Consider the following 22515-nt stretch of genomic DNA (forward strand, 5'->3'; position numbering starts at 1 on the left):
CTCACAGTGTTTTAATAACGATTGGTTCTCACGACAGTCACAGTTTTTAAGTGTTCAAACTTTGTTATTATTAGACATAATTTTACACAGTACATTTACGATCTTTTATTATGAAAACACCCGGAAGTCGTTGCTTTTCGTCAAATTTATGCGCCTGTGACGCACAATTATGATGCTTAGTTTACAGACTTCAGCGGTAACTTAATGAATGTATACAATGATATTTTTAACGTGAAAATTAAACCACATCAGTTACTTTCCTGCGACTAGTCGTAATACTCAAGATGTGAAGGTAGGCTGTCTGTTTTATTTCGCTCGTCCTCCAATGCAAGCAGCATGCTGGATGCTGTCACCATCGAGTGCCATTGAGTAGCAGATATTGTACTCTCACTCCTTAGATATGTACATTTTCTTGATAATACCAAGTCTTTTTTTTTTCACATTTTTGCCCAAATACAGTTAGGGTAATACAAATGATACATCAACCAACATCACCATCTGCCATATTGGTAACAGGCTTCCTCCATAGCTTTGGCAACATGTAGAATAGAGGGCTCATGTTTTGTTAACCACCCACCTGTAATGTCTCACCAAGGCCCTGGTCATTTTGTAATGGACATATATTTTGAATCACTTAAAAATTACAGACACATACGTTTTTTGTTTACCTGGCAGGGGTGTATAGATTACCAGATTAATATATTTTCTATGTCATGTTCAAAACAGTGTTTGTATATCTGTTTATACCAGAGTGAGTTTGGGGATCTTCAGTTTCTTACAAGCAGAATGTTAAAAAAACTGTATACTTTCAAGATGACAATTACAAATTGAAACACAAACATGAAATCTTTTGAAATCTACATACCCAAGAACACATTGATTTCGGTTTCAGTGTAGTGTACTCGTTTAATTGCTGTCTCTTTCTCATATTAACGATTTCTCTTCCTATGTTCCTTCACTGAAGTGGTCCCCGCTGGGATGCCTCCAACCATGTCTCAGATTAGCGATCCAAAGATTGCTTTTGCTTACCTGCGTCCAGCCTGCGTCCTGCTTACCCGCGAGCCCACTGTGACCAATGTAGACACACTTAGTGGCCAATTAAAAGACATTAATGATGCCACATTGCAGCAGCTCCAAGAGTATGTCCTCTTCCCTCTTCGCTTTGTTCTTAAAGTCCCTGGGTCCAAGAAGGACAAGCTGGTTCAGGCTGTGGCTGAGGCCATGAGTTACGTCCTGGAGAACACTTGTGTCCAGAGCTGGGAAACCCTCCGTGACCTCTTCTCAGAGCTCTGCCTCTGCCTCGGCTCTCCCACGGACCCTGGCAAACCTGCAGATACGTCGGAGGAGATGAAATCATCTGTGCTGAGGTGCCTGGATGCTCTGCTTCATGCTGCTTATGGTGATATAGTCTTCAGACTCTATGAACCAATCATGCTGCCTGGACTGGGCGCTGCCGTATCGCTGCTGCTGGCTTTAGGGGAAAAGGAGAAATCTCGAGTAATTCAGGCAGCTGCCTTGAAGTGCCTCCAGGTTTTGACTCTGCAGTGTGACTGCACTCAGGAGCATGTGGTCCCCTCTCCAGATGAGCAATGTTCTGTCGGCAACACTGTGGCTTCGTTCTTACCTGGGATAAGCGTAACTGTAGCGAGGATCATCACAGGAGATTTAAGACAAGGCCATGCAGTTACAGTCAGGGCCATCAAGGTACCATAACTCTACATTATTTTGAATTTAGTAAATTGTTTTACTTTTAAAGTAAACTAAAGTTCGAATAGTTTAACCACCTGAAAACATGGTAGGTTAACATCTTGTGTCTACAACAGTGCAATAAAGCAAATAAAGAGAAATAGATGCAAAATATTCTCCTCTTTTGACTTTCATTATTATTAATCAGGTGTGGGCCAGATCAGTGGGGCTGGTCATGGAAGATGCCCAGCTGCAGACCAATGAGTCCAACAAGTCTCCTTCACCAGACCTGGGTAGGATCGCACAGCTCGTGGTCGGGCGGACACCAGACTGGGTGAAGAACACGGCCGGGAAGCTGTCTCTGCTGCTGAAGAAGATCATCTCCTGCACCTCGGCTCACCTGCACTGGAGGGTAAGACTGCAGATGGTGGAGCTGGCTGACTACCTGCTGTCCAGGTGTAGTCAGTCACTGAAGGAGTGTGTGGGGCTGCTGCTGGAAGCACTGGTGGGAGCAATCAATGACGAGGAGCCCAGAGTCAGAGAGAGGTCGGTTTTGCTTTACGATTCTTTGAGAGAAAATAACAAAGTCCTAATTAAAAGATTCAAGATGTTTACTACAACTCTTGTCTTGTCTTTAAGGTGTGAGGTTGCCCTCAGGGAGGTATCGCGGAGGAATCAGAGCTGCAGTAGCAGCAGTGATGTGACCAGTAAACACAGCAGCGGCAGTCAGACGCTCACCGATGTCTTGTCTGAGAATCTCCACTCTTTAGCCACCTCCCTTCCTAGACTGATGAGGACGTCTGACGACCAGAAAAAGCTGTTTGTCCTCAATGTGTTTCTGGGCTACATAAAAGTTCTTGGTCCACTTGTCTCTGTGGTGCTGAACTCTGCTGCACACCTGGAGAGGATTTCTAAAGCATTGATGCAGGTATGGTAACAGCCAGGTGTTTGCTTTGTGTTGCTTTTAAATCATGAATTTACATATGAAATCACAATATACATGAAGACATACATATGGTGTCCCCTTGTGATTCCACTTCTGAAGAAAAATCTATGAGAGCTGTAAATTTGTGTTGTGTTGTGTTGTATAGTTTAGTTATATAATTGTGGCAGTTGTCAGCCTTAAAACACATGGTAGGTTTTAGTTTCATGTTAGTACTGTTCATATGTATGTACTCGCAGGAAAACCAGTCGGTCGTGCAAAGCTGATATCAACAAAACTCAGATGTATGGTTTGTTAATAAGAATCGTTTGCAAGATACTGACCCTGAAAACAGCCAAATCAGCTAAAATTTTACACCTGAGAACTATTCAAAAGAAGTGATTTCACCACTTCAAACGATTGTGCATAAAGATAAAAAAAAAAGGTTTATGTTGTTTTTTTTCTTTTTGTCATGCCTGATATCTTTTATGGAGACAGCCTCAGTCTAAGACTGCAAAAATGAAGTTAGTGTCATATCGTAAAAAATGCTCACAATATACGTTCCTTTTAATATAGTGTTCCTAACATAACTTACAGTGTTCCCTACTTTAATAAAGAGCTTGGATTATTTGTGTAAATTGTTGGAAAATTCACTCCAATAATAGATTTTTTTAAATTTGTGATATTTCTCTGATACTTAGTGTATTCAAAGCTAACTTCAGCTGAGTTGAGCTCAATATACTTTTTTTTCCCCTTTATATGAAACAAGTCATCCATATGTCCTAGAATGTGTCAAAACTAACCCACTGCAGCAACCAGCCTCTCACACACAAACCAGTCATGGTGGAGCCCCCATGCAAGGTGCTTGCCTGCCACTGGAAGAAACTTGGGGTTCAGTGTTGTGCCCAAAGGCACTTTGGCGTGTGGAGGGGCTGAGGTCAAAACACCAGCAGATGGGAGAAGTTTGCCCCCGAGCCTTTCTGTCAGACAGCCCTCAGATTATGGCAACCTGCTGTACCACCTAAGCGCTGCCTCACTCACACAGCATGACCGCCCAGTGTTGCTGTGAAACTCCTGACTTTATGCTGGTTGAGTATCACAAACTTAATGAATCAAATTTTCACATGCATATTAGTAAATTACATGTTTTGCATAAACTCTGATTTGCCTTTCAGTCAAAATGTAAAACTTTATGTGCAACCACTTTAACGCATATTAACAAAAATTTAGGGCGGTGTTTAAAATATATTTGAAAACAGAACGAAAGGATTTTCAAATTGGTTTTTTGTTATTTTTTTCTTTGTTTGATATCAATGAAAACATCAAATATGCATCAATAAAAATACAAGTTGGTACAGTTAGTATCACACTATTTAAACATGCAAAATATGCAAAAATTCATACAGATGTATTAACCAAACTTTATTACAACCTTTCACATGAGAAAAATCTTTTGTGTGACGAATAACAGTTTCAAAAGCACGTTTAGCCTGTCACTTTTCACTTATGTACACAGAGACCCTAATGGAATCTGCCTGGTTTTGTGGTCTTGTCTTAAAGAAGTTCCTGTTCATCCAGCAGAATTGTAATGTTTTAATATTGAAAACAGATTTCCCGTTTTGCCTGTGCAGGTGCTGGAGCTGGATGTGATGGATGTTCGTATTGTCGAGGAAAGGAGTTACGCTGGTACCATAGAGACGAGCTCAGACTCTCATGACTCCTACAGTGCTCACATACAGAGGAAGCATTTTCTCTACTTCACAGATGAGAAGATCTTTACAGTGCTCATGGAGATCTGCCGGACGTTAGGTATATTTCATTTTATATGAACTTATAGATGCATTTTTTTTTTTGCATGCATATTACTGTCATTTTCAGATACATTTTAAAGCAGTTCTAAACACTTAACTTGGGTTAATGACTTAGTTAAACTTTAACATTTCCTGTTTCTGTGCTTAGGTTACTATGGCCACATCTACCTGCTGACTGATCACCTCCTGGACTTGTACCGCCAATCTTCAGCGTACAGAAAGCAGGCTGCCATGGTGCTAAATGAGATAGTCAGAGGTGCTGCAGGCATTGCTGTAGCAACACAGAGTCGGTGTTTGGACAGTGAAGTTCAGGGACACTCTGCCTCCAAGGAAGACCTTAAAGCAGCAGTAGTGTCTATCATGGAGGAATACACCAGTCTGAGCAACTGGCACCTGATAACTGTCAGTGAGGAGACGGAAAAAGACCATCAGGATCAGCAGGTGAGGTTTTACAAGTTCCCAATAATTACCAAACAAATCATAAGAAAGTGAAATAATAAAATATTCAATGTGTCAAGTCAGCCTCACCTGTGTTTTGTGGAGATTCACCACAGCTTGAATCATGTTGAGACATTTTATTTTTCCTGCCCAAGTGTTGTAGCTTTCTTTTTTTCATCCAAAAGTGAAATTATTCTGCAAACAAATTCTGATAGAAAAAAGTCCTCTGCAGTTACATGTGCCCATGCAATGTCCTTTTTATGTTATCCCTCTAAAAAATGTACTGTCACATAAAGCTTCTACAACTGAGATGGAAGTGCAGCATGGTCAAAGCCTTTCAAAGGGGAGATGCTTACCATCAATGCTTAGTTTTGCAAAGGTTGAAGTTAGCAATGTCTAGATGCTAAACTCGAGGCTTATAGTCGTAAAATGGTCGTCCACAAACTGCTGGAGGATGTCACAGTGGACGCTCATTATTTGTCAATAATTTCTTTAAATGATTCGGGGAATAATCTGGTATTTAATGACCTTATATGTTTTTTCACTTTAGTGCCGTTAGTTAGATAAACAACAACTCAGCAGTTAAAAACCTTTGTACACATAAAAATGTCACACTGTGACTTAAATGATCTTAATGATTTAGAGGATGGAGCAATGGATTTAATAATAGCCTGCGAATATTCCAGCATCATCAGCTGTATTTGCTCTTCAACATTCTTTGTACTAATGATCTTCACTTCTGATAGATGACCCCACTGTTTGCTGTATGTTGTTCTGAATGAGGATGTTATGTTTTTTCCTTGACATTCTAATATGTGCATTTCAATTTACTTTTGGTTCGGTAACCTCCCGACTAACAAACTGCTCCAGACCTTACAAAGAAACATGTCCAGTCTTAGTTTGTTCTTCCTAAATTCTTGGCTGATCGTGGTTGAACTGAATTAGCTGAAAGGCGTTCCTGACGGCTAAAACTGTTCCAACGTTGGAACTGACCAACTCTGCACTTTCTCAGGGCTTCCACCAAAGAGAGCTCCCAAAACTCTGGCAGCTCTCTGTTAGCCTGAAGATAAAGTACTCATCCAAGTACATCACAGAATAATAAGAATTTCAAAAGAAGAAATTCGCAGACATAAGTTAGAGGCAGTATTTAGCCAGTGTAGACAGAGCCAAGGGCTCTCTCTAGTTACATTAGTTACGTTCATCACTGGAATGTGAAACTGATGTTAAAAATGTTTTGAAATATCCATCCATCTTCTATACCCGCTAAATCCAATTTAGGGTCGCGGGGGTGCTGGAGTCTATCCCAGCTGCCAGAGGCGGGGTTCTCCCTGGACAGGTTCTTTTGAAATATATTTTTATTGAAGGTTTTTATGAGCAAAAATAATCCCAAGAGATGTGGAAACATTCATTGGCAGGAATCTAACACCAGGTTGTTGTTTTTTTTGCCAAAGGTTTTTTCAATTTAATTTCTTATTGAATAGACCGTCATCAGGTAAAAGTCTGACTTCAAGTTAATCTAAGCACAAACAAAATGCTTGGGTTTTACATATAAGTTTATGTCATTTGTTTAATATTGACTGCTGTATGTCCATCACAAAATATACTATACTACATTTTTAGGGAAAAACAAACCGTGATGATGCATGATATTAACATTTGTTTTTTTGCTTTTTTTTTAGCTGCTCAGCCCATCCAGACTCGTCTCCATATCCAACGGAGATGCTAGCAACAATACTGCAAACTCTCTCCAATTGAGCCCGTCATCATTTGCCTCCCTTCCACCCTCCTCATCCACCTCCGCAATCCACCAGCTCAACAGCAACATCTGGCAGCTGTGTATCCAACTCGAGGGCATGGCCTGCTTTGCCCAGGCGCTGGAGCATGACTTCCGCCTGCTCCTGATGACCTCACTGTACCCCGTGCTGGAGAAAGCCGGCGAGGAGACGCTGCTGGTCAGCCAGGCTGCGCTGAACTCCATGATGGACATCCGTCAGGCCTGTGGCTACTGCTCCTTGAAGGATCTAATCAATGAGAACTCGGATTACCTGCTCAATGACGTATCACTCAACCTGCAGAGGCTCAGTCAGCATCCCCAGGTAGATCTGACTATATGTTTTTTCCCTAAGAAGTCTAATATTTAGGCTTAAGTTCATATACATAATTCCCTTTATTACAAAGTCCATGTCTGTGTGGGACTGCTATCCTGAAAATGCATTTCATCTCTTTTTACCGTCTTGCTTTCCAGGCTCCGCGTGTGTTGACAGTGATGTTGACTCACTCTGACTGCAGCCTGCTGCCTCTGATTGGGGACATTGTTCAGGATGTGCTGATGGCTCTGGACCTTAGCTACGTTCACTCAGCTGCTCCTTTCTGCTCTGTGCTGCATGCGCTCATGAAGGCACTGGGTAAGATTTCAAAAGTGATGTCATCTCATTATTTACATATACTGTCAGCAAGTGACTCATACTATACCGTATCATACAGCCTGATTCTCACTGGTACTGTTAAATAAAACCACGGGGCACCATTTGGTGAGGGAAAACTTAAAAAAATATTGTCGGGAAAAAAAGGTTTCTCTTTGGAATATTTAAAAGATTTTGTTTACTGCAGCTTTATTTTATTCATCTTCAACCTATGTTTGCATGCCATGCTGTTCTTTATTTTCCCTTTTAGCAAGGTGGTTTCCTCCCACATGCAGCTGTATCATTAAGTCCGCCAGTTCCAAGCGAGCCTCCACCGAACAGGAAGACTTTGACATTCGCCAGTTCCTGCTGGATTACCGCAAACAGAAAGACTTGGCAGAGGGCGTTGGGATGGAGGAGGATGACACAGAGGATCTTGGTAATATGAAGCCTAACCCAGAGCAAAACAGAGTGGTATAATTTGTGTATTTTTAGTGTTGGTTATATTAAAATGAATGTGTTTGTGACATGGATTACAATTAAAGTTAAAAATACGGTAACCTCATGAACATTGCATTTTAACATACGGCAAATAAAGCATTTTGGGTGGCATGATTCATCACCACATGCATTCACTGTCATTCTAGAGGTCCCTCCTCGTACAGAGTGTGAGGATGCTGAAGATACCGGTGGTCCTGACGTGAAATCAGAACTTCCCTTACATCTCAGCATTACTAAAGATGTAATGGAGCGATGCATTCACCTGCTGTCAGACCCAAGCCTCAGGCTCAGACTCAAGGTATTGTGTTTGTGGTGGGATGTGCACTGAAGGGAGATCATTGATTTTTATGATAGTTTTACTTATTTTGTTTTTATTATTTGTTTGATTAGGACAATGCACATTAACCAACACCAGAGCATCAATGTAAATATGCCAGAGTTAGCACAGTTGCTAAATTTCATCCGTTGTCCTAAGGCCGGTATAATAAAAAAACATACAGACAATACACCATGACAAATGGATATAACATGTAGAAATCTTACACCAAAAAAAAAAATAATAATACTAATTCACATCAAAGTTCATCAAGAGTCCATACACAAAATGGAAAATACGGAGGGGTTACCCATGAGAGCAGGTCTGGGTTGTTTTCAACCACTTGTTAAGGGTCTTTTTAAAGGTGGTGTAATTGTCACAGTTTCTAACATGAGTTGGCAGTGTGTTTCTCTGATGGACACCACCATTTAGCTAAATTTAGTCCTGCGCCACTGTACATCACAGTCTCCTCTAGTCTGTGCTCTGGTGTTTACTCTAGAGGATTTTGTCTTTATGAAATCCTCTAATAGTGGAGGGGCTAATCCTTTCAAAACCTTAAAGATGAGACAGACATCCAAAAACAGCTGATAGCTATCAAGGTCCAAGATTTTATACTTTTTAATAATTTTACAATAATGGTAATGTATAGTAGTCCCAATAAGGATACTTTTCCATTTTACAGCAACATTTTTTTCTATTTTTATCACAATCCATCCAACAAATGTTCAGACGTCTTTTGAATTACCATTTTATAAATACAAAATTCTATACACTTCATACGTGAATAAAAGATGTATTATTGTTGGATGTACTGTATGTTTTTGTCCAAAGGTGCTAGACATCCTGGAGCTGTGTGTATTTGTACTGAGTGAGATGGAAAATGAACTGCTGCCCATGGCTCATCGTTGCTGGCCAGCCCTCCTGCAGAGACTCACAGCTGATGACCCATTAGCTGTCCTCAGAGCCTTCAGGGTGTGTAAAACAAATTTCCCTTTCCACTGAATTAGTAATAGTTATGAAAATTGCTTTTTTTCTGATAAACTTTGAGAAGTATGTAATGTGTTGCTGAATTGCTGAACAGCTTGATATTGTAAATAGGAATTCAAGGAGATTCTAAACTCTATGATTATTAGAAATAACATTTTGACTTGTAAAGCAGGTAATGTTTAATCAGTCAAAGGCCGTGGCTGTAAGTAAGCACTAATTACCAGCTTATAATGAAACTGCTGCGATGGTTACTTTTTGTAACACAAAAACTACCTATGCCAGATTTTATGGAATGTGGTGGCCAAGTTGGATCATGGCCAAAAAGAACATATTGAATTTCTGTGCCGACTGAATCGGAAACTACAGCACTGGGCCTGGTGGAAGCTGTGTAAGAGATGAAAATAGTATTTACAGTAGAAAAGGAGAAAAATCATTCAATTGTTTGCAGATTGTCTTGCTAGAGCTGGCTTCTCAAATGATTTCAGACTTAACAGACCACAAAAAGGATAAACATGGCCTCCTGATGATTAAAATTGAAGTTGTTTGATCATGTATTTCACTTGACTTGTTTTCTTCAGATTCTTACTGATTAATTTACAAAGTTGGTCCTAATTAGTCTATAAATGGTCATGCTTGTTACTGGAGCATTCTACTGCATTTTGACAATGTTCTTCATTTGAAAAAAAATGTACACATCAGATGCTGTGTACGCTGGGTGAAACATGTGGTGACTTTCTGAGGAGGAGGGTTTCTAAAGAGGTCCTTCCCAAGCTGAGCTCTTTTCTGGCGCGGCAGGCTCCAATCAGCGCCAAGGCCGGGCCAGTCTACACACACACCCTGGCCTACAAACTGCAGCTGGCTGTACTACAGGGGCTGGGCTCACTGTGCCAGAAGCTGGATCTGGGTAAGAGAATAAAAACACAATATGCAAACATGCAAAGGTTTCCTAAGACACAATGTGCAGTAGCATTCTGTAGGATTTTACCAGGCATGATTTTATAGTATGACCGTGACAGGGAAAAAGTGGGCAAAAAGAGAAAATTAGCCATGGCAAGACAGTTAGTCTTTGTATGGTAGTTCATTTGAGGAAGATTAATTCAATTCAATTAAATTCAAATCAGTTTTATTTATATAGCGCCAAATTACAACAAATGTCATCTCAAGGCACTTAAATAATACAGTCCAATTGGAGTTCAATTCATTGTAATCATAATCCAATCCATAATTCATATAGAGCCATTTCAAAAAACAATTTCCGAGCCAAGCAAACCAACAGATTGCACCGAAACTTCTCTTCAGTCCAATCTCCCATCCTGTGGAGAGGAACGACTCCCTTTTAACAGGAAGAAACCTCTGGCAGAACCAGACTCAGGAAGGGTGGCCATCCGCCTCCACCAGCCGGTGTTTGAGAAGAGAGGAAAGAGGGGACAACGAACACCGTAACACCATTCAAAGGATACCTTTTGGAACAGGGAAACACGAGTTAATGACCACAATAATGTCACCTGTACATAATATCATTTGGGAAATTAAGCGGGGGGAAAGAGAGCCAAGTGAGGAAAGGTGTAACATGTGAGGCCCCCCATTAACATTATGAAATAACATTATATATTTTCAAGCAAGAATATACTGATAATATGGATTTCTCTTTTCGAGTAATGGTAATGATAGTAATATTACACTGTTATTTAATAAGTAATCAGTGTTCAAAATCAAATATTACTGTGTTCTGTAAATTCAGCCATAATTTTGTTTGCTAAATATTGAAATGCCTTGAGGTTAGAGCTCACCGCACGCATGAACATACAGTTTAGCAGGATGAGGGCGTTCAGATAAATCACAACCCTGTTCCTTTATTTTCCCTGCCACTAGGTGGCAGTCTTGTACAGCACTGGAAACATATTGGGGGACTACAACATGAGTCAGTGTATCTCATTTCTCCATTTTTGTTTCATTATTGAAGTCTGGAGGCTGTGATCTCATTTTCCATCTGATAAATATGATTGTGAAACTTATGAGTGTCTTTGTAATGTTAACTTACACTATGTCTATTTCTGTGTGTGTGATGATAACATGCATTGTGGAGGCAGGCATGTTTTTCATCACAGTGAACATTCTTTCAGATTTTTACATTTGTGTTTGGTTTTATTCGACAACTGTTATACATTTCATTCCTCTCATACATAAACCATAATGGGAAAGCATCATCAAAAATGCTAACAGGCAGTGGCAGCCCTTGCGTTCAACATATTTAAATGAAGATACAGACCTCAGCCAGCTGAGCCAACAGGATGCTGCTGAACCCTCAGTTGCACACACAATCACGTCATCCAAGCTCCTGTTCTCCCTCAAGCTGCATTTCACCACAGCAAAGAAAGAATTGCTGTTAAATGTGCAATCAGCCAATCAAGACCCTACAGAAGGGAAGGCCATTTAATTGATAGGTTAGGACTTCTGTTTTTGTTGTTTGCTGATGTTGTGGTTTTTTTATGCCTGACATAGTTTCAATTTAATGACTTAGAATATTAATTGAGAGTGGACTGGTGGCTCAGTGCCAGTATAATTCCAGTTGTATAATTATGAAATGGTAATTCTGTTCATTTAGGCTGTAACACATATTGGCTTTAGTTTTCCAACTTTCCAACACTGCTACATTTTTAAAGAGAAAATATTGTACTTTCAGTGGTACAACAAGACTCTTTAGATATGTTGGGAGTACTTATACCCTCTGTGTTTCTGTTCTGCTTGTGTGGTTTTCAGTGGATAAGTACAGCGGTTTCAGGAAAACAATGTAGAAATACTTCAATCACCTCCAAGAGGAGGTGGTGCTTGCAAATAGTGTTCTCATTCATTAAATATCATTCAGAAATATCTTTTTTTCATGAACAGTGAGTATTTCAGAATTGATTGGCAGGGCAGCAATGGGGGGGGCAATTGTTAAGCAGATTATACATTTTAAAAATCTGTTTAAAATGTTGATTTTAGGGATGATGTTGTAAGTTTTAATTAACAGACAAAATGGGGATTTGATCTTAAAGTGTAGATTTACCAGACTAGTCACTAGCACAGTGGGGATGTGAGATCAGTAATAGCGCTAACATCACAAATGCTGCACGCTCCAAGTGGAACTCATCACTGACAGATGAAACATTAGCAGCCTGTGACACAAGTTAACACCGATGTCGGCAGCCTTTGCTCAGCCAACAGTAGATTTACAACAGCAGCAGTTCAGAAATAATTTGGCTTTTCAAATGATAGAAAGAAAGATTTGCTTTAGGTAAATTTGATTTTAAAGAAATGTAGATGTTATGAAAAGCAGTTTATGTGTCCCCCCCCCCCTCTTCATCCTCCCCACATTGTATTTGAATAATACTCTGAACTGTAGTACACTGAGCCTTCTAAGTTGAACCTAAATGTTCTACAACAAACCATCACATTCAGTAAAGCATGTAGAAATATCTCTTAATTTAGAAGTTAATAAATAGACATGCACTAACTACGTGCTACATTGCAGTGTGTTTGAGATGCTGGACTGTAATTGTGTTGCTCTGTGAAGTCATTGCCAACACTGTTAAGACTTCGTAGTTCGTAGCACACTAAGTGTGAACTGGACTGGTTTAACATGGAGATGACCCAGCTCTGAATAAGTGAAGAAAAAGGGAGAGTTAGTGGCTCAAACGCTCTAATGCGCAGACAGAAAAAGCAACGGTTAGTTTTAACATTCTAACCACACTGCGCTCTTCAGTCATTTGAGAAGTTTGAACTCTTTTAGCGTCTGAACGATGTGCAAAGCAAAGGTGAGAAAAGCCATCAAGTGCAGCAGAGAAGCCATCTGTACCTGTCTCTAACCATTCCTCCTTCCATTTTATGAAACCACTTAATCCAGTTCAGCAAGAGGTGGGGCACACCCTGGACAGCTTGCCGGTTCTTTACAGGGCCACACAGAGAGAAACACCCCCCCCCCACATGCTACTGTCAATGTAGGATCAGTAATAACCGAACATGTGTGTTTTTGGATGGTGGGAGGAAGCTTCAGTATCCAGAGACAACCCATGCATGCACAGGGAGAACGTGCTCACAGACAAAGCCACAGCTGGGATTCGAACCAAAAACCCTCTTGCTTTGAGGCCCTTTGAGGCCACCACACTGTGCAGCCCTACCTTTGTCCAATAAAAGTGTTTGTAACATATGCTGTTTGATCAGATGAAGTCAGGGCAATTGACACATTGCTCTTTGGTATTGTATGAGTCTTTAAACAACTTAAGACCACTTAACATAAGTCTAGGTTAAATCACTGTGAACAATAGTAACGTAATCATTCTGGTCATAGAATACAGATGGTTTGAGAGAACATTGAAGCACGCCACCTTTGTTAAACTAAAAGACCATCTTTACAAATAGGAGCAACCTCAGTCAAATATAATGCAGTCCTGACATCCCTCCCCAGGGATCCCCTTTCACACCTGGATTTATACGAGGATTGAGTTGTTATTTATACAAGTTTTGGCTTAGAAATGATCCACAGGTGTAAAAATTATTTAGTTTTTTTTCTCTCTGAATCCATCAACATCCTTTGTCTATTGGCCTTCTGCTTTAAGAATTTATTACATTTCTACTTTTTTTTACTATTTTCTTGGAAACCTATTATTGACATCATGAAACTGCCCCAGGCGGATCATGTTCAGCCTTAGCTGATATAGGTTTTTTTTCCACAATGAAACTACTGTCGATCATTTGCAATAATAATAACTTAATAATGCATGCAATGTAATGTTAATCAGAAAATTTGAAACAGTTGAAAAGTATATTTCAACTCCTGGGTGGGCGTTTCAATTGTGAATTATTTCGATCTTGTAATTGGCTGCAAGAATTCATCCAAAATTTATTTTGTAAAATCTAGGATTATAGTTCAGCCAATCCATGAAATCCTCGGAACCATGCTCAAATGAGACTTTTCTGTCACATTAAAGAAAGAATAGTCCATGCTTTTAAGATTTATACAATGTTTTTTCTCTCTGGAACTTCATGCTGTTCTCCTTCCTATCAAGAGGAGAGGGATTTGGTGTTGGAGATGTAGAAAATACGAAAGAGCGGGAGAGAAACAGTCAGCGGCTGTAGCCTCATGTGAATACCGATTTGGCTACAGCTTACCCCTGGGACGCCTGCAGCAAGCCAATTACCAAGCCTTAGTCACAGAGAGAAAGACAGAAACATAGATTGACTGAAGCCACTGATACATTTCAACCCCAACTCTACCTTCAGCTCGAATTCCACAAAATCTAACAGCAACTAGCCCTCTTCACTTTGGTATTTCTTCCTTCTCTGCTTCCCTCCAAGCACCTTGATTCCACAAAAGACTACAGACTTTGAGTACAGCAGCAGAAAGGGAGGAAGAAAGGGGATAAAAGCGGTTGCTAAATAATCCTATTTAACTCTGAAATGTGCACTGCTGCTTTTATTCTTGACTCACAGCGAGCAGGCCTGTTCGAGCCGAGTGTGGGTTGAATTGGTAAATAGAGTAAGCAGAGAGGGAGACAGACATGTTTTGAAATGAGGTTTGAAAGGCAGCCCAGTTTGCAGCTTAGGGAATAGCTAAATATCTGCTGGGAAGGATGCAGAAAGAGAGACAGGGGGAGAGAAATGGAAAGAGGAGATGAAAGTAGAGAGATATCAGTTGGATGGAGGGAGCGGGAGCCGGCAAGACTGACGGATACAGGTAGTGAATGGCAGAAAAAGGAGCAGAGGCAGATGTGTCAAAACACGTGAAACAAGAAGACTTTAGGATATAAAGATGGAGGGAAGGATGGATGTACACTGGAAAAAATGCCCCTCCAAAAATAAGTAAAAAAAACAACAAATACGAGACGTTTTTGCTTGAAATAAGCAAAAAAATCTGCCAATGGAACCAATGAAAATCGGCTTGTCAAGATTTCTTGAAATAAAATGTGATATTTAGGACTTTTGAGTTAAAAGTGATCTTGAAATTAGCTTAAAAACCTCTTCAAATGAAAAAAAAAAGCTTGTTTCATATGAAATCTGACTCAAAACAAGATGTTTTCAAGACTTTTTCACTTAACAAGATATTCAAGATGTATTGTATTAAAACAAGTCCCTATATCTGGCTGAAATGGTACTTGTTAGGCAATTGTGTCTTATATCAAGTGTAATGAGATACTCAATGAGACAAATATACTTGGTAAGATTTAGATTTTTTTCCAGTGTAAAAAGCAAGTTCTTTTTTTCAACATTGGGAAAGAGAGAATGTGAGAAATCTAGAGATGTACAAATCCCCACCTCAACAGTTTATCTCAGCTCATTACAGTTAGAGAAAGTAAAGTCCAGGCTTGCACTACTTTTTCTTCTGTCATCTTCTTTTCTTCTTATTTTATCCATCAGCTTTCCAATCTGCCATCTCTATCTGTATTCTGAGATGGTTTTAATCAGTTTAAATAAAAAAGTGCAGTCCCACACGTATTTAAAAACTCAAAGGCAATAAGGACTTATTAAGTTGCTTTGTTTTTGAAATTTTCCAGGCCATCCTGTTTATTGATCGTGACATTCTACAGATTTTCGCTTTGCTGAAAAGGCTCTATGCATACTGATTGTTGTTTAAATGAAATGCTTTGAAGGTCATGTGTTTGGTTTTCTCAGGTGAAGCAGATCTCGATGCTGTATGTGAAGCTTGTCTGCCCTATCTGAGCTGCAGGCAACCCATCAGAATGCAAGAAGCCTGTCTAAGGTAAACCTTTATTAAAGGCCTTTGTAGTGGTGGAAAATGAACAGGAAGTACATCATGTAGCTACAGTTTTGAGGTATTTGAGTGTAGGCTTGTCACAGATATTTCATAGTCAACTGATTGCCATTTCTTTTCACTGGATGTGATCATTTTGTATTTGAATCTTTTTAGTTCACCTATAAAAACAGCTTAATGTAACTAACAGAAATTGCATATTTTGATCTGTCTGCGTTGGTTACAGATGTTTGCACCCAATCCTTTTGCTAATGCCACCAAATGTTGATATCGGGTCAATTAAATTCAAATATTCAATCAACACTATTTTTGATGAACTTCTATTCATATTGATGGCATTATCCAGACTGCACAGCATTTATGAGGGCACATTCTGGTTTTAAGCCAAATGAAAAAGGAGAGCCAATATCTCAGAGGCAGCAATTAGATGGATTTGGGGGCGGTCGGTGGCGCAGTGGGTTAAGCAGCTGCCCCATGTACAGAGGCTACAGTCCTCACTGCAGCTGGCCCCGGTTCGAGTCCCGCACCGAGCGGCCCTTTGCTGCATGTCTCCCCCCTATCTCTGCCCCCTGCTTCCTGTCTCTCCCCAACTGTCCTATCCATTAAAAGCATAAAAAAGCCCCCCAAAAAATATATTAAATAAAAATTAGATGGATTTGAATTAAAGAGAAAAAGTTGCTAGTTTCATTAATCTAAAACGAACAGAAACAAAGACAGTATTATTATTCCAATTGTTTGTGTGTCAGTTAATTGTCAACTGAAACTTTTCATTACATTTTTATTTGGCTGCAGTAATTTAGAAAATGTTCTTTAGTGTTACAAATCGAGTCCACCTCACTAAGCTGTCTTTGAGGTTGTTACCGTTTACATGCAGCTTACAAGTTAATATCAGTTAAATATGCATACACTATAATACTTAAATCTTCCTGATGTATTGTGGTGTGTTTTCTTTTGCTTTCAATACTTTACTCTTTCAGTGAAATGATAGCAATTTATAAATCTATACTTTTACCTTTAAGTCAGTCCGGCTTTAAGTCTTATTTTGAGCTCCATACACCAACAATAAATGTTCTGCCAGAGATACAGTTCTGGTCTTTTTATGACTATAAGAGACTGTTTTGGGGTTTTTTTGAGCACCAATTAGGCTTTTTCCCCTTAATTATTCATTGCAATTTTTAATTATGTAAACATGAATACTTTAAGTTATTTGACACATTAATAGTTTTCGTCAGGGCTCTTGTAATTTAAAATAAGTATTATTAAAAAGAGAAATTGATTATTTATTTATGTTTACTTAAGTAAAGGTTGTATAGTACTTCCCCTTCACAATTCACATAATATGATAATCAATATGACTGACACACTCTATAATGTTTGAATCTTGATTATTATTTTTTTTTAATCTTTCCAAGCTGCATTAGACAGAATGTGCTTCCTTTAGAAGAGGGAATTTGTATCGCTGGTTTGGCAGCTAACAGCCACCTGACATGATGAACTAAGAAATAACAGCAAAATGTAGTCCAGATGTCAGTCCCCCAGAATTGTGGACTGATCCTTTGTGGGTGTTCTGTCATACTGTGACATGTCTGAAATGCTCTCATTCACTGTCTCATGTGTGGGGTGCTGGGCTGTAACAGGGTAAAATTCACAACAAGAGTTCAGACCTAACTTATGGCCATGACTATAACAAATCCTAAGCCCCTCATGGCATCTGCTTTAATATTTTATACACCATTTTAAATGGTCTTCTATTGAGAATAGAATGTATGCGACTGATTGGAATTCAGTTTAAATACATAAACAGCTTTAACCTTAAAATGATAAAGCTTGCTATTCCTGAAAGTTTCTGAATATGCAAGCCATCCTTGTTAAAGACGCTCGCTATACATCACCTTTTAAAAAGAATATTTTTATGGATTTTAAAGTAATCCTGGTGAGTAAAAATAAGTCAGCATTAAATATACTTACATTGCAGTGCAAAAGATTTGAGCCCCTGCCCTCCGTCCTTTCTTTATATATTGCCAGGAAAACAGGAAATGGGTGCAGTGATTTATTGAAACATGCAAACTTAAATGGGAACAGAATATATCAGGCAAAACGGAGCAATTCTAATGAGCTTTAAAGTCAATACACCTGAGCACCTTTGTTCTTCAACACAGCCTGAACCCTCTTCAGGAATAGTTCTCCAGGCTTCTTGAAGGACATCCCAAAGCTGTCCTTTGGATGTTGGCTGCCTTTTGTTCCGTTCTCTGTCAACATGATCCCACACTGCTTCAATAAAATTGTGATCCAGGCTCTGAGGCAGATTTATCCCTCCGTAAGACCTGTTGCCGCTGAGGTTCATTCTTGTTCTCGTGTCATTTGGCCTACCTCAGCCTTTTCTCCCTGTTTCCCTCCTTTAATGTTGGCTTCCTGCCAGCCACCCTTCCACTGAGATCATTTCTGATGAGGCCTTAGCCTGGAGGTCTATTGCTCAAGGCCACTTTAAATTATTAAATTAGTGTGACTGTTTGGAAGCAAATTATAAAGAAATATGGGGTGGCTTAAGACATTTGCACATACTGTAAAGACTTTCTTAGTGTAATAAAAACAAAGTTACATAAAAGCAGTGTCAGTAAATAGTCCATAGTCAAACTGTAAGTATGCCATAGCCAGCAAATCTGCTCAATCTATTACTAAGGATTAAAGAACAGTGTTTTTCCAAAGAGCTAACCCTGGCAACTTTTCCCTCTCTTCACAGTGTTTTCCGACACTTAATCCAGGTGGATCCGGACACCTTCTGGTTTACTCTAAATGAGCTGCACTGCCCCTCCTCCTACATCCCTCCCCACCCCGATCTTGAGCCTGTGCAGCTGAGTGGGATGGGCAGACCAAGAGACGAGTACTCAGACAATGTGTTCAAACTGCTCAGGGAGGAATTTGGCCCATTTGTTGAAACAGTTAACCAGCCAGTCGGTTAATCAGCTGGTGATTGATGCTACTGGCTCATTTGTCAAAAGGACGGCTTATTGAACGACTGACTCCACAATATGTTAAATAACTGGAAGAAAATCTGGCCACTGTGCTGAAAAGAGCAATCAGATATGCTTGTGATAAAATGCACGGTGAGTAAAAAGGCAAATGTTGGCTTTGTTGTGGGTGTTGAGATCCAGAACAAAGCTGACAGATCTTCTACATGCAGTGAAAGTACTGATGCTTCTCATTTCATGTGCTTATTTGACAGGCTTATAGTGTACATCGAAATTTTACATTTGTTATTTTTTTATGTCACCTCTATTTTTTTTTAAAGGAAATGCCTTATTATTATTGTTAAACACACAGCTTTGAGTTTCAGAGTTTTACTGAAAAGAGAAAAATTTGGCAGACGGTGGTCCAGATTTTTTTTGTGAATTTGAGATAATCAACAAAATATGATGCCCACCAATTAGAAATAACATTGTGTAATTAAATGAAACCATCTTGTCATTAACGAGTTTCGAATCTGTTCTGTAGTGTTTTAAATGGGCACCTTTACAAGGGTTTCTTTCCAGAAGGGGGCCAACAAGAAGTGTCTGGTTACAGACATCTGGGGCATGCCTGAATGACATCAGAATAAATAATAACTTGATCCTACAAAGAAAATGTGATACAACTTATTTCTCATTGCCGCAGAGCTCCTCTGTTATCCGAATCTCCTCAGTGGGCTCAGCAGTGACCAATATGACCACCATAGGGAAATATTTTCTGTCAATATTTAAAATATTACCTGGTACATGTTAAATAGTTCTTAGGCACAAAAAGAAGCAATCAATGGTCTCTCTGGGCCTTCTTTATTAATATGTTGTAAAAGAAAAAAAAATTAAAAAGGTCCAAACTGCGTGGCACTTTTTTTTTTATAAGAACGTAACCCTACGTAGTCTGTAATATAATGTCCGAGAGGGCGGCACACACATCCAATAATAAGTTTGGTAAATCGCAAAACCCACCGCATATACAACAGACGTCTTTTACAAAAAAAAACAAGGTAAATTGATGTAAAAATCATTTCTGTGTGATTCATTTGCTGAAAAATCAATAAAACGTGCACTGGTGCGGGCACTGACTCCTAAGAGTTAAATATGTATGTTGACATATATGTTCAATATGTAAACTGTTTTTTGTGGACACAAGCGAATGTCAGTTAGTGTAATTAATTTCATTAGACCAGTATGATATCAGTAAGTGAATTGGCAAGAATTTGTTGAATACATATTCTTGTCAGTTTACCTAGTGATGATGTAACTGTATAATGGTATTTTAAGGCCTTTTCAGACATCAACTCAATAACATTAATAGCCTTATCAATCTGTTGTGATGGCAATTATTCATTGAGACGCTGGTTTCTTTTCTGTTAATGTCCCTCATTCTTTATTTAGATATACCTGTGAAAGTGACACAAAGAGCCATGGTGCATACTCAATATTGGACAGTGCATAAAATGTAATGCTGCTTCTCAGAAGAGAACCTGGATTAGCTCACTAAAATCTTTTAAGTCCTTTTAAACGTACAGTTTTCTGGTGATTTTAATACGTTGAATGTTCAACGTGATGCACTGAGTGGCAGCAAGTTACATTCCCTGATAATCTATTTATTTATTAAGTTAATAATTGTTTTAATTTGATCTTTATCTCTAACATTTATCTCTTTGATCTCTAAAATTTGAGCTGAACATCCGTAAAACACTTAAGGATGATTTGCAGTTAAAGCCTACAGTTAAAGCCAGTTCTTTTGCCAACCGATGTGGAATACACTTATTGTAAGTCGCTTTGGATAAAAGCGTCTGCAAAATGACTGTAATGTAATGTAGTGTATGAAAATGACACAACTGGATATATAAAAGCCAGTATAAAGTTAAAAAAACAAGATCGTTGAAGAAAATTATAGAGTAATGTAATGGCTTTCATTTTGTATGTATAACCAGTATCGGTAAATAAATCAATATATAGTAAGACTTTCTCCCTAAAAAAGATTAAAGTAAAGTAATCCTTCTTGGGGAAATACACATACCCTTGAATACTTCAAAAAGTAGGTATTTCAGCTCAAAAACCATATTTAGAAAGATCTTTGCCAATCAGTTTCTTGGCTGTAAGAGAGTAGAAATATAGTGACTACACGTTCTTATCAACTTAAAGGATGTTTACAGGAATTTGCTCATTAAATCCTTGGCGTGAACTGGTATGGTTAAGGGACATGGTATGAAAATTACTCATTGGGTCAAAACTACAGTCAGTAGGGTTACATGGCACTGAAAGGATCAGATAATTGGCTAAATTACAAAAAGATTGAGTTATTAAGTGCATGTAGACACCTTAATCTGACAAGAAATTGGATCGGATCGGGTTACTCGCGATCGGATTAAGACCCCGAGATAACTCGGTTGAAAGTCAAAAGAAACCTGCTTGTAGACGGTGAAGCTCGTGGTGAATTAGACTTTGCGTTCTGCGCATGCTCCAGATTTTTTTCCCGGGGTCGTGACCCGGAAGTCGGAAGAGACGATATTACTGTTGTAGTTGCGTCGGAAAGAAAAACAGCGCAATTGAGATTGCGCTGTTGTGCATCACGTTTGTGCAATAAGCAGCTCATCACAAACGAAATATAGAGGGACGTAGTTTCATCTTGCTCTTCATTCGCCATTTTCTCGAATGCCTGAGTTTGGTGTTGAAGGGGTCAACTGGAAGTGTCTCTATTAGCAATAGTTGAAATGGGTACAGCGCCACCTATCGTATCGGAGTTTGACACGCTTTGTGCCTCTGATCCGATTCATTCACTGCCATATATCCAAGGATAATTACCCTTTCTCAACTCATTATTGTAATTTAGCCAACTATCTGATCCTTTCAGTGCCATGTAACCCAACTGTGTTAGAGCTACTAAGGAAAACTGTTTAGCTTGTATGTTTGTGACCCATGTTTACAGATGTCTCCAGTAGAAACTAGCGGACCTGAGGCTGAGACACAGACAGGGTAGAGATGGCAGAAAGTAGCAAGAGATGATCTAAGAAATGATCAGTTTTGGTCTTTTTTGGAATTTTTCCCAACTAGAGCAAATAGTGAAACTACAGCCTTGCTTAAGCCTTCTGTGGTTCATGTACAAAGAATGAATGACTCCTAGCTTATCAGAGGATGCCCCAGGGAAGAATGTTGTATAACTGCTAGCCAAATCAAATACATTGTGACAAGGAAACAGGCTAATATGTCACTGTTATCAGAGACCTGAAGAGTTCAAGACATGTAAACGAAGTAAACAGAAAATCTTGCAGGTCATTATCACATCCCGTCACTATCGGAGAACCTGGAGCCTCCCCACCTCACCGCTCTATAATGAATGTATGAGGCTTCTGGTATGGGGAAACAAGATCCCCATGTTTTGTATTTAGTTGGCCTGGCTTAATGCTAGCGCGCCCCGGCACAGCAACTCTTTATCTCATCCAATGCTGTTGCTATTTATCCTGCTGCCAGTGCTGACAATAGCACCATTAGTCATCAGCAGCAGTGGGAGGGGGGGGCCTTTGGCAGCACCCATTACGCGCAGTCCGCTGCTTAACATCGTTCCTCCTTAATGCACACAGACAGACACACGCAAGGGCTGTAAAGCTAAACCACAGCTGACACTGAACTGAGAAAACAGCTGGAACAGATAGAAGTGTGGAAGGGTCGTTCTCACCTTTTTACATCTCTTGAATA

The 22515-nt window shown here is 39.4% G+C and overlaps 1 protein-coding gene across 1 annotated transcript; it reads left to right on the forward strand.

Annotated features, from left to right (window-relative positions):
* The first annotated feature begins 166 nt into the window (after positions 1-166).
* Positions 167-20255, forward strand: tti1 (TELO2 interacting protein 1). The gene is made up of 14 exons (XM_075476081.1): positions 167-292; positions 965-1704; positions 1895-2232; positions 2326-2614; positions 4240-4417; positions 4568-4860; positions 6537-6953; positions 7103-7262; positions 7531-7698; positions 7907-8058; positions 8908-9048; positions 9763-9967; positions 15715-15802; positions 18555-20255. Exons 2-14 carry the CDS (start codon positions 979-981, stop codon positions 18772-18774), a joined length of 3375 nt encoding a protein of 1124 aa, XP_075332196.1. The 5' UTR covers positions 167-292; positions 965-978; the 3' UTR covers positions 18775-20255.
* Positions 20256-22515: the final 2260 nt, after the last annotated feature.

Source organism: Odontesthes bonariensis, chromosome 10 (assembly GCF_027942865.1).
Source record: "Odontesthes bonariensis isolate fOdoBon6 chromosome 10, fOdoBon6.hap1, whole genome shotgun sequence".
Classification (NCBI taxonomy): domain Eukaryota; kingdom Metazoa; phylum Chordata; class Actinopteri; order Atheriniformes; family Atherinopsidae; genus Odontesthes; species Odontesthes bonariensis.

Coding starts and splice junctions, on each gene's coding strand:
- tti1 (XM_075476081.1), top strand. CDS start 979: ATGCCTCCAACCATGTCTCAGATTAGCGATCCAAAGATTGCTTTTGCT. Junction 4,418..4,567: donor GGAGATCTGCCGGACGTTAG/GTATATTTCATT, acceptor TTCTGTGCTTAG/GTTACTATGGCCACATCTAC. Junction 9,968..15,714: donor GTGCCAGAAGCTGGATCTGG/GTAAGAGAATAA, acceptor TGGTTTTCTCAG/GTGAAGCAGATCTCGATGCT.